Genomic DNA, 12,081 nt, shown 5'->3' with positions numbered 1-12,081 from the left:
GGAAATGCACAGCCAGGGGTGTGGGCTGTGCTGTCACAGGTGAGGTGGTCTGTATGTCCCATTCGGCCAACTTCCTTTTGGATTGTGACTGCTGTCATCTAATGCATCCACTACTCCTTAATCGTGAGCACCAATTCACCAACCATAAAATCCACACAACCCTCTTTCCCCAATAAAGGACTTTTCAGAGACCAATCTCAATATTCTGCTGACACATCTGGGAGTAAACAAAAAATGCACCTAGAAAACTCACTTAAAAACAGATGAACTAGAAAAACGCCATTCCATGCACACAGCCAGCGCAGGTTTCCAGCAGTTCAGATGTGGGTTCCGGAGTACAGCAGGTATATTCCAGGAGAAAAGCTTTCCAAACCCTCACGTCCCACACTGAAGGGTGGGTGGAGGAGGGAAACTCCTGCTACAGCAACAACGGAAAATTGCAGCCGTTAGCGTCTCCAGGGATTCAGACAAAGTAATCCCCCCACAGCATTATACCATTACCCGAGCACCTACAACCCTGCTGCGCAACATGTTATTAAGGGCGAATTTTAAAAAATGATTCAAAACAGTAGAGCCATTTTCATTCATGGCAGCGGGCAAATGTGTCCTTTGTTTTGGATTCTGGAAGTTTTCCTCCTTGGGAAGGAGATGAGGATCATGGATATCCAACATCCACCACTCTTCGCAGATTTGTATCGTATGTTGGATATTTTCCCGAGTGGAAGCAGAGTTGAGTCACACGATGTGCATTTTCCACCGTATGCCCTGAACCAGGCTGACCCATTACGTTCACGTTTCTGTTGGTTTTTGATCATGTTTTTTTCTATGAGGCAATCAAGTACAGATAATATCAGCCACTCAGTTCAGAAGTCATACATTATATCAGTTAAGCCAGTTACTCAAACCCAGCTTACTGGGACCCTCTGTGTATGCTGCTTCTCAGGTTTTCATTCCAGCTGGGCTCTTAATTTTCTGTGAGGTGTTACCTGGACTCTGATGTTGGACATCATTTTTAAAAATGTGTGTTAAACTAAGTCACTGTTTTGGAGGAGTACATTTTATGCACAGCTGGTGAAGACGGACTGCAGGTGGCCGTTTTAAAATGGGAGGTCGCCGGTGCGTGAGGAGATTCGAGAAATCCCCCTGAGCAAAACCCTGCTTCCATAGGTGACGCTATGACTAAGTATGCACTCCTAACCACAGGCAGTACTGGCACAGTCAGAATTAGACACCAAACCAAGTTGCCTGTCCACACACTGGAACACAGTGTCTTGCCAGAAAGAACCACCCAGCAGTCCTCTCTTATTCAAATTTGAGTGACGCACAGCTCAGGACCTAGAGTATGGTGGGAAACCATAGCACCATCAGCCCAGCTTGTCTGGGTTGTGGCATGACTTGGCACAGCATGGCACGGCTCCATCAACGGCACTCAGCTGTTAATATCACCAGTCACCTCCACAAACATTTTCCACCACATAATTATAGGCCCAGCTCAGAGCCCTTGAGGTAAAAGTGATCGGTTTAAGCAGGAGGTCTGAGCTAACACTGAATGCAGATAAGGTGGCCGAGCTCAGAAGGCAAAACACTTCTCCTAATGCGCAGAGAATAAAAATAAACACTGTGAATAAGCAAGAGATCTTCTCGCTGTGACGGGAACACAATTACTCAAAGAGGATTTTCACAAGCTGTCCTGATTAAGAAAATCCCTCCTGAAAAGCGAGAAAATTAAAAAATGGGGGCGGGGGGCTGTAATTTGACAGGAGAGAAGCGTCAAATGAAGCCAGCTGTGGGAGAGTTGATTATACGGCAGTGTTGGTTTATTCGAGCCCATCGCCTGAAGGTATTCACGCTGTGTTCGTTTAGAAATGGAAGCAATGCCCGTGTCTTTTCACATCACATGTGTAGGCCTAAATATGGGTGAAGTATCTGCTTTAGTTCTGTTTCACTGAGGGGTAACCAAATAATGAGACTAGCGTGCCTTTTCTAGGTTGTAATATGAGTAAAGGTTTGTGTTCATTTAAGGACACTTCCAACAACTGCCACAACTGTGGTTTTGAGGAATGAAGAGGATGTCAGTTACCCTTCCCTACCCCCTTCTCCTGTATTCTTACCCCTGTCCCCTCCGCCACCCACCAAGTGAGAGAAGAGCCCCACAGACGGTGGCCAGTACGGCGGCCCCTTGCACCAAATCAAAGTTAACAGCCGTGACCAGATCAGGCCCCCGTCCTGCTGGGACAGGCCAGACCCACCCCTTCACACCCGCGCCACCCACACACAAAGACCCGGGCTGGGGCTCCACATGGACCTAGCCCCAAATGCTTCACTCCCAGACACCTCACCCAAAGATGGCATCCACAATAAATATATCTGCCACACAGAAATTCACAGAAGAATCATCAATGAAGAAAGGACTGAAAAGAATAGAACAGAATAAAATCAAATCAAAAGTGTTAAAGTAGTCCCAAAGGACAAAATCTGACTTCAACCTGTCACAATAATACTAATACACTTATAAACATTTTCACTACAGCATGGCAGGCATATTGTTTAAAGTATGAGTCATATCACAGAATGGAGTACAATGCTTCCATCATATCACATATTATACCCTACGCTACAATATGTATAGCACACGTTAAAGGACAGTTATTAAAATTTAATTATAGTCAGTTTTATATAATACAAACTATGCACATCTTTTGAAATGTCACACAGTCTTCATAGGACAATGAACACAGGTTGGTGAGTTTATGTACTGTAGGTGTAAAGGGACACAGCTGCGCCAGCGAGACTACACAAACAGAGCGCTGCGGTCACATGCAAGGGTCTGATGCTTCATTTCCTATAAATGCCTTCATTCCACATGAATTCCAAAGTGTCTGAGTCGGGTTTCTCAACTGCAGTTCTTTTCAGACAACTGAGATCTAGTTTTTGTCTTTCACTTTGATTTTCAGATTCAAGTGACTGTTACTCCTTTTTTATTTTATCAAAACTAGGTCATTCATTCCAGTAGCTGTTTAAAAAAGCATAGACTTCATTTCATCTCTCAAAGTAATTCTGCTCTAACCCATAGTCGGTGTAGGTGAATCACAAATAGCATGAAACAGCTCAGTGAAACCATCCTAACGAACTGCAAACAGTGCATTAGCATAATTATTGTGTTCTCTTGCTAACCTGCATCTTTAATAAAAGGTGTAGTTTAGCATTCTTCCAAATTTTGTTTGCTTAACTTACCATGGTTTCAACATGGAAATAACAGTCTACTGCAGCTAGACTGAATCTGAGTCTAAGCAATGACACGTAGCTCGGACCACTCAGGACAGCAAATGTTCTGCGGTTGTGTCTGTGCGCGTTGCTAGCATTCCACACACAGAGAGAAGGGCAGAGGTGTCAACACAGTCCAGTTTGGCTCAGTCCCAAAAAAAGGCGCTATGAAGTACTTCCTGGCAGGCAGGCAAGCCCAGCCACACCTAACAATAAAACAGGCAGCAGGCCACTGCTTTCTCACTTACTCTCAGAGTTATGGGCATCGCAGCACTTCACAGGAAGCTCACAGCCAAAAAAATGACTACCGCGTGAAGACCTCACAGTAATTATCTGACGCTCAGCAGCTACGGAGCTGTCCTGGCAGGAAGACAGTTCTACTAAAGGTGCGCGTTATTATTTCTCTTTTTAATGAAGATTAATGTGGACTCAAGGCTCAGCCAAAGCTACCAATTTAACTTTCTTTGGACTGATTGACCTAGAAAAATAGCATTGTTAAGGCAGTGGGCTTTTCAGCGTGAGAAAGGAAGAGAGGGAGGGACCAGTCTGGTCTTGATGGACACTTCTGAACTGGGGGACAAACTTTTCCCATGATCGTTATTTCTAATTAATTTCCTTTCTTAGGGCTGACTTATTGAGGAATGTAAAATCAACAAATATTGTTTCTTGATTTTGGAATTCATAGGTACATAGTTATACAGAGTAGATAATAGATGTAAATAATAAAATAGAATATATATTGTCTCTAAAGGACCACCAATATCTCTTAAAGTTGGGAAGCCACAATAAAAAAAAAACATTACTCCCAAGACGTATATTGGAAAGCTTTATAATGGGCGAAAATGGCCGGTGAATGTGACAGGAAATGAGAAGGAAACGGAGGCTAATGATGGCTAATTTAATTTGTGAGGCTGTTGGTAATGGCAACAGTACTAAAAGTTAATGGATTAATTGTGGCCCTTTTCCTGGTGGGGCTTGTTAGTTTCCCATGAGACCTGTCTTTGTGTATTAAAACCGGCATGGGATGCATCTTAAACGCAGGAGGGCTCTTTTAGGCTCATAAACAGCCAACGTTTCCTCCCGCATCATTGTGATTTTCAGTCAGCGGTCTGAGGAAAATCAGGTACAGACCACTCAATTTGTACAGGCCAACTCGACCGTGCACACAAACAAGGCCCGTTTTATTCCCTTTTTCCTGAAAAAAGAGTACTGGGTAATGAAGTGAACCGCCTAATCGGCAACCATGCAGCGACCTTCTTGGCGTGCTTGGTGTCCACTTCAGGATTTGATTCCTCGCATGGATCCCGTCCCCCGGCCTCCCCACACAGGGAAAGCAACCGCTTGTGTTCTTCCGTGCCACACAAAAATCTGCAGACACTTTGAGACTCTTCCAGATCCACTTTGTCCCAACACAAAGGGGAGGCCCCTGCAGTTTTTCCAACATTCGCTCCAGTTTGGCCAATTTTTTTCAAGTGGTTGCATTCGAAGGAGACGAGGGGGGGTAGAAAAATAACAATGCCACGTTGGACAAAGGCGTGAATTTTCAACACCCCCTGAAAGAGGGGACAGGATGGTGTTATAGCATGCTAATGATGCCCCGCCGCTCCTAAATGCCCCTTCTATCCAGTCTGCCGAGAGGGCAGCGAGGTTAATTATCATGACAATGGGGGGAAGGGGGGAAGCACATGAGGAGCAGAGATGGGGGGGGGCCTGACTTTGGACACCATGGATGGGATGGGGGCACGATCGCTCCCCCGTCACAAATTAAAACTGGAAGCTTTGATTTCCTAAAAGTGCTGACAGATGGAAATGGTCAGTGAGAGCCTTTGTTTAAATCATTAACTAATCTTTCCACTTCCATTATGTGCAGATGGACCCCCAGAAGAGCCCTTCAATAAAGGTCCCCACTGCCCCCAAGGAGGGGCCGACCCGTACGGCTTTATCCCCAAAGTAGTCATGGATGGGCATTGGGGGGGGGGGGGCTGGTGGGCTAAGTTTACTTTGGCTGCTGTGTTTTTTGTTCATTTTGTTTGACTTCCTAGTTTGCGCTCTCCTGCTCGTCAAACGGAAAGGGGGGGGGGGGGGGGGGGGGGGGGCACATCTTGCCACAGGACCATACAACGTGTGTCCATACTGGGGAGAATTCTGTAGCACGCCCCTGAGCTGCTGCTTTCTGGAGGCATTGAGACACTTTTAAGTGAGTCACTGCATAAACACTTCAGTCAATTAGGCTGAAAAGCGTCAATCCTTTTACAAACCATAAACAGCAAAAATGTTTACCTTTCCCCCAAACCTTTAAGTAGAAACAATAACAACTTGTTTATTACTAAAATAAAGTACATATTATACCTGTCGAATCTTCCAACTCTTAGCCAAAATAGGATGCACTTGATATCAGAGCTGTCTCAGCTTAATTTGACAAAATACTAAAATGACAGTAAATGACAATATGCACAAACATGAACATATGCTCTGATAACAACCTCAGAGCATCATAAAATAAAAACCCATGATTTACAGACCCCTTGCCAAAAATAGATGTTTTTTTAATTATTCAGAGGGACCTCCAAAATGACACACTTGTTACAGCAGGGGAAACAAGACATCCATTTTATTTTACAATTTCACCCATGCAGACAGGCAATTATAAAAAACATGCACTGGGCTTGGACAGGACTTCATCTGAATCCTATTTAAAATATAAAACTCTAATGATAAAAGACCATGGGACAGCTATTGCCAAGAGTCAACACTGGCCATTACTGTGGAAAGGAAAGATATCAAGTCCTCCACATTATGAAAACAAAAACTGAGAGCTTTAAAAAGCTGCTTTGCGTCTATGTAAAGCTCTTGGCTGAGACTCTACAGACTATTCATTAGCACTGACCTCTTCTCCATTTAGTAAAGACTATTGAATTCTGTCCAAAATCTGCCATGTAAAAAAAGTTAAGTATCAGCACAGCTTCTCTCCCTATGTAAAAAGTATACAGCCCCTGCATGCCAAAATAATTTATACATGCAGGACCTTTTGCAGTCTGAATAACCCTAGGGGAAATGATCACATTTAGATACTTCACTGAGAGGCCATTCTTCCCACAGCTGGTGCAGGTGACTTGATCAAAACACATCAATGACGGAAGTGAAAGTAAATTGTAGCAAGCAAGAAAGGCAAATCTGAATTTTGATTCTGTCCACAAGCGTTCTGTCTTAGTAGACTTTAAACAAAAAGTGAGGGGGTTTGTTGAGGTGGAACCCAGCACAGCTGGGGGTGGTTAGCTGACCACAGATGTTAGTCAAAGTGATGTGATTCCGACTGCACTCCTCCATAACCCTGACCAACAGACTTCATCACCACAGCCTGTCTTTTCAAAGACAATCATTCTCAGTTAATTGACAAAAAGATTTATACTGGAAAATATCCCAGATGCATCTTCAAAAGGCAGATTTTTATTTCAGTGTCTCTGAAGTTAAAAACATACAAGATTTTATTCCTTTTCAAAAGACTTTAAAAGCATGCTTCTCGGTTATGAATGCACATCCTTGAAACCCACAGCCCACACTGTCAGCATGAGATGGTAAAAGGAATTAGCGTTTAATCTCTTTAGGTCAATGGTTAAAGGGCATTCTCCAGAGAGCTGCCTAAAAGAACCCCCATTCACAAATGGCCATAGACTTTCTTAACAATCCATGGAGAAGAGATCAAGAGAAGCTAAAGCTGCTTCAGCTAGCAGGCTCTAGGGCGGTCAGGCAATAGTCATTAGTCGTACTGCATTTCTTTAAAAAAATATGTTTGGAATCTGCAACTTAGAATAAAACATGAAAGCTGTAAATACTTTGGAAAATAACTGATCCAATTTTTATTCACTTTTAATGTGTAAAATGCACCACAGCACTTGTCAAATATCCTCAGTCCATTTTCATTCTTGTAGTGATTCTGGCATTCAGAGCTTTTTGTTCAGCCATGTAGACTGCAACTTTGTAAACAGTAATTTCTTGGCAGACTTTTCTTTCTTCAAAAATCAACATTAATTTTTTCAGTTATTAATTTTAAAAAAAGTATCACTGCTAAGGGACGTGATTTACAGTGTAATATTCCACAACTTGAGGTGAGAATCTTGCCATTTATGTGCACTCGCCTTTATTCTCGCCCTTCTGAATGAAAAACTGTTGCTGAATTCGCCCCTGCACAGACGCCGACGTGAATGAAATTACCAAGAGATCCTATCTGTCATCGCCTGGGTGATAACTAGCAGAGGCCATTTTAAGGAAGAATTTTAATTGGCAAGTGGTGGTGTAACTGACACAGAGAATTCTGACAGAGCTGTTTGCTCCTGTGCTTTGGCCACAGCAGGCAACCCCAGCCTTGGTCCTGGAGAGCCAGGATCTGTTTTTATTGTTGCTAAGCACTTTTCGATCAATTATAGTTAACTGCACAGTTAGCTCACCTCCTACAGTTACTCAGGTCAAAATCTTTCACTGATTTTAAGATTAAAGTAAAATCAGCAGACCCCGTGGCTGTCTAGGACCAGGGTTGGAGGCCCCTATGTTAAATGTCAGGGATAGAAACAGCACTCAATTCTCAGCAGTTACTGCGCAGTTTGGTGCAGCCACCTGTCGCTGGATTCTGCACTTTACACTAATCCACTCTTATTAAGAGCTGAAACAGAGTAAATTGTTATGCACTGGCAATGCTATATCCCCTTCCTAATGTTACGCTACTAAACCAGCACTTTAACTTGCAGAAAGTTTGTTGGGTTTAATTTATTTTTAGATGGATTTCACAATAATCAACACTGTGCATCAATAGAGACCCAATACTACACTGTATATCTATGCAGAACAAAACAACTTCCAAAGAAGGAAACAAAAACAACTCCCTGGACAGGCTAATTTATTATTGTAAACAGTCTCTTTTTTGACACTGCTACAATTTCCCTTGGTTATGCTGTGTAGAACAGCCCTCATTGACAGTCTCATCCTGTCGGGACTCTGTTTGGGGTAGGGGTGGGTGAGCGGCTTTGAGAGAGACTGAGAGGACAGCAGCTCTGAACAGGAGAAGGCAGAGAATACCCAAAAGCCCATGCAGAACGTTGTGCCACAACATAGATAACGTTGTGCCACAATTAGCCAAAGAGGTGATTATCATCACTTCTGCAACACACAACCAGGCCTGGCTGGTTTACCCCAGCTAACCTACCGGCCCAAATACAAGCCTCCGTCTTCAAAGCCTCTCATCTGAAATTAAAAAATCTTCAGCTTCACGTTAATTGCTGGTCTGACCTCATGTTTTGCAACTTTTCTTTACTGTCGTAAATAAAACATCTAATTAAGTTAAAATATTCTTGCCAGGCATTCCATAAAAAGGAAAGCAGACATGCAGACATTGAAACCAAATGTAATATTATAAACTAATTCTATAAGCTCTGTTAGCTGGGGACGGTGCCAAGGCATTGATGCTATTTATGGTCCATGCTTCCCACACAATAACTATTACCAAAACTCTTTTTGACATGAGCTTTCATCAAGAGAATGTCAGCACTACTACCACAAATAATTGCTTGTTTTAAAAATATCCTTGCTAATGTATGATACGCTGTTGAAATAATCCATCAATAAAGTAATCTCATTTTACTGCTTGACTTCAAAGATATTGAATGAATATTGATGCCGATATATATCTTTTTTTCATGAATAAAGTCTCTATTTCTTGTTAATCACTCCAAGGAGAGGCAGCTTCAAGTATCTAGGGTACAGTAAGAGTATAGTAAAAATGGCGGTCGTCTGAATTATATTCCCCCACTGAAATGGTTTTTCCTAAAACACAAACATGAAACTCTTCACTAAAAGAATTATAATCCTCAATAATTTATGTACTTTAGAGAAACTAGTTATTATGAAGGTAGAGAAATACCTCAAATTTCAAAACATTACATTAAGTGTGCTGCACTGCTCTACTGCAGAATTTGGGAAGGTTCCTCGCTGCACGTAATTAGAGTGCTGTTGGAACACGTAAATCTCCTCATTAGTGAAAAATGAATTGAACTCTAAATGCACCGTTTGCCTTGCAGTTAGACTCAGAACAATTGGGATGGGCTGTAAAAGCATCCTTTGCTTTTAGTTCAGCTGAATTTATCATAGTGACAAGTTTCTAATGACACTTTAAATCATGTGAAAACCTCCCCCAAGTTCTGCTGGATAGTGTCTGCATTTTTGGAAACTTGCAACATCTAAACAATTTAAAGTACCATACAAATGTCTTTCTGAGTGCAATTTCAATAAAATAAAATGAGCCATGCTTTCTGTTACATTACCTTTGAGCACTGCTTATGATTCTGACACCACACCAGTGATCCATTATTCTAAAACAGAAAAAAGAACAGGCATGATGTCAGTCAAAATGCAACATTTAACATTCAAGCATGTACTTTGTTAACTAATACAATGTAAGCAACCAGGCAGCATTGAGTAAAGGAACTCTTTGCAGTTATACTGTGTGTCTGAGTTTATAGTATATAGATTCCCATGTTCTATATAATTTTTTGACCACTCAACAGTGAGTAGTTGCTGCATAGTGAGTACCAGTAGGGTTCTTGAGTTGGAGCTGTTATATAAATTATATTACCTATACTATGCCTCAGTAAATATGTGTTGTACAGGTTTGTGTATATGTACAGTATGTGCCTTATTAATAAAAGCACACCACAGTTTTACCATTAAAGGCTGTTACTAGCAAGAGGTTGGCCATGCTAATATTTAGACCCCTGTTCAACTGAACTGCAACAGATGGCTACATTGCTATTAGAATTCAACTGGGACTGCTGGGTGGCTCATCCTAGTAAGGAACGGCTATTTCCTGACAATGCAGACTAAATTCATCAGCCTCACAGGCTTGTGCACATTTGGCCATATTGTCACCAAGGGATGTAGGGTTTCAATGAGAATGTCTGCAGTGGATGTGGAGCTTAGCTGACTGACTGCAGAGTGAGGAGAAGCGGTGGTCAACAGCACACGCTCTAGAGGACAGTACGCGCCTAGCCTGTCTGCTCTCCTCTGAACTGACTGACATTGCAGTGATGGGAATGCCGAGCCTGACAGCATGATCATTCCAAATTGGTTAAGGAAGGTCAGCAGGGTGAAGAGTGCTCTCTAGCGTAACCTGAGCCCAACTGGGCCACGCTGTGGGCTGTGGGTCCATGATGACTGTATCAGCGCAACACGTTGTAGGAGATTAACAACATTCCAACCGCCCGTGTGTCTAAAGCATCTGTTCAGCACCCTAACAGTGTCTTCGGGAAGGACGTACTGTAACAGTGAACAATTTTATAGTGGTGGGGATCCTAAACCAGAGTGCAATCAATCCGGAGTGCAGTCATTTTAGGAGGTCATGAGATTACATTTGGGATCATCTGCCTTATTTGGATTCTGTAATCCGCCCATTTTGGCAAAAGCCCAGAATTCACAAGGCACTTTTTCTTTCCTCATCACCCCCACACTTCCTGTCTGATCTCTGCCGCTGACCCTCGGAGGTCATCTGACCACGCGCTTCTGTCAGCATGCTGATGCAGGCTGCAAACACCACTTCTAGGTTCCCGCGAACTCAAAATGTTTTGGGAAGCTTCTGCTGAGATGAGACTGTATTTCCCCTCCATTCTGAACAACAATGACTGTTGCTATAGTCATTTCCTGGGCACCAATCAGGAGAAGAGAAATAGATGGCCCTACGCCCCACTGGTGTGCTTATCTCTAATTACCAATACCAAACTGTGCAGTGCCTCAGTGTGAGAGACCACAGCACATGACAACACAAAAAAATCAATTGCCTGCTCCAATGAGCAACACTTTATTTTCTCATACAATTGCATAGTAATTAAGTACTTAACCTCAAATAATACATTATAAGGTGAATCAAAGTGATTGTGTAATAATACAGGTAATTTAGGCTCTGAATCCTGCAGAACTTAATTCTTCATGGACTAAACAGCTCTGCATCTTACGTTTTTACATACTACCCATTTTTACGGCTGCCCCACCTCAGTTTTGAACCCAAAACCTCTCAGTTACAGGTTCAGTTCATTTAGCCACATTTAGAGCAATACTGATCACTACACCACACTGCCTCACCACACCAAAGTACAGTGTTCCAGGGGATTTCTATATATTTGGGACTGTGGCAAATTGGCATTGACGGCCCATGGCTGTATGTTGCATTCGTGTCAGACTTTCCTGGAATGGAACTTGGTGTTCTGCAATGGAGCATGGAGTAGGCACCTATTCACCTAGCATGAACCCTGCTGATCACCCCCCCCCCCCCTTTCCCCCCAGGAGGCCCTAGATTTGCATGATCTACCAACGTGTGCACGTACCAGGCTGCAAACAGAACTCCAGGCAGTGCAGAATAGCAATGGATAATAATAATGGACTGCATTAGCAGTGCTTTTCAGCAGAAACCTGTTTGTCAGGGAGGGATCCTTCGAAAATAAGATTTCTGTCTCAATGGGACTGACTTTTCTCAACAAAGAAAGGATTTAATCTTTTATTTATTCAACTTTCTTGAGAGGCAAGATGCTAAAAACAATTATGCTGCCATTATCATTCACAATAGAATTGTTATACATGTAAACAGAAGTTCATTGTGCTCTCAGTATACACGCTACCCTAAAATAAAACTCCAGCAGACTATTTGAGAAATCTCAGGGATCATTGAGGAGCAGTCTGCGTAAGTTCAATGTCAATTTCAAAGTCTTTTCATACAATATAATCCAGTGGAACCCCCAAGGTCCCCAAGGAAAAGTACTTTATCATTAAAGGACTTAATTC

At 42.5% G+C, this 12,081-nt stretch overlaps 1 protein-coding gene across 1 annotated transcript in view; it reads right to left on the bottom strand.

Moving 5' to 3' along the window:
- Positions 1-12,081, bottom strand: part of LOC118213711 (anosmin-1-like) — a 51,964-nt gene that overhangs the window by 32,017 nt on the left and 7,866 nt on the right. Inside the window, exon 2 of the mRNA XM_035392761.1 lies at positions 9,576-9,623. Coding sequence (XP_035248652.1) covers positions 9,576-9,623 — 48 coding nt within the window. The remainder of the gene's footprint in view (positions 1-9,575; positions 9,624-12,081) is intronic.

Source organism: Anguilla anguilla, chromosome 15, assembly GCF_013347855.1.
Source record: "Anguilla anguilla isolate fAngAng1 chromosome 15, fAngAng1.pri, whole genome shotgun sequence".
Classification (NCBI taxonomy): domain Eukaryota; kingdom Metazoa; phylum Chordata; class Actinopteri; order Anguilliformes; family Anguillidae; genus Anguilla; species Anguilla anguilla.
The sequence above is the reverse complement of the archived record's forward strand: the minus strand, read 5'-3'. Positions and strand labels throughout refer to the sequence as shown.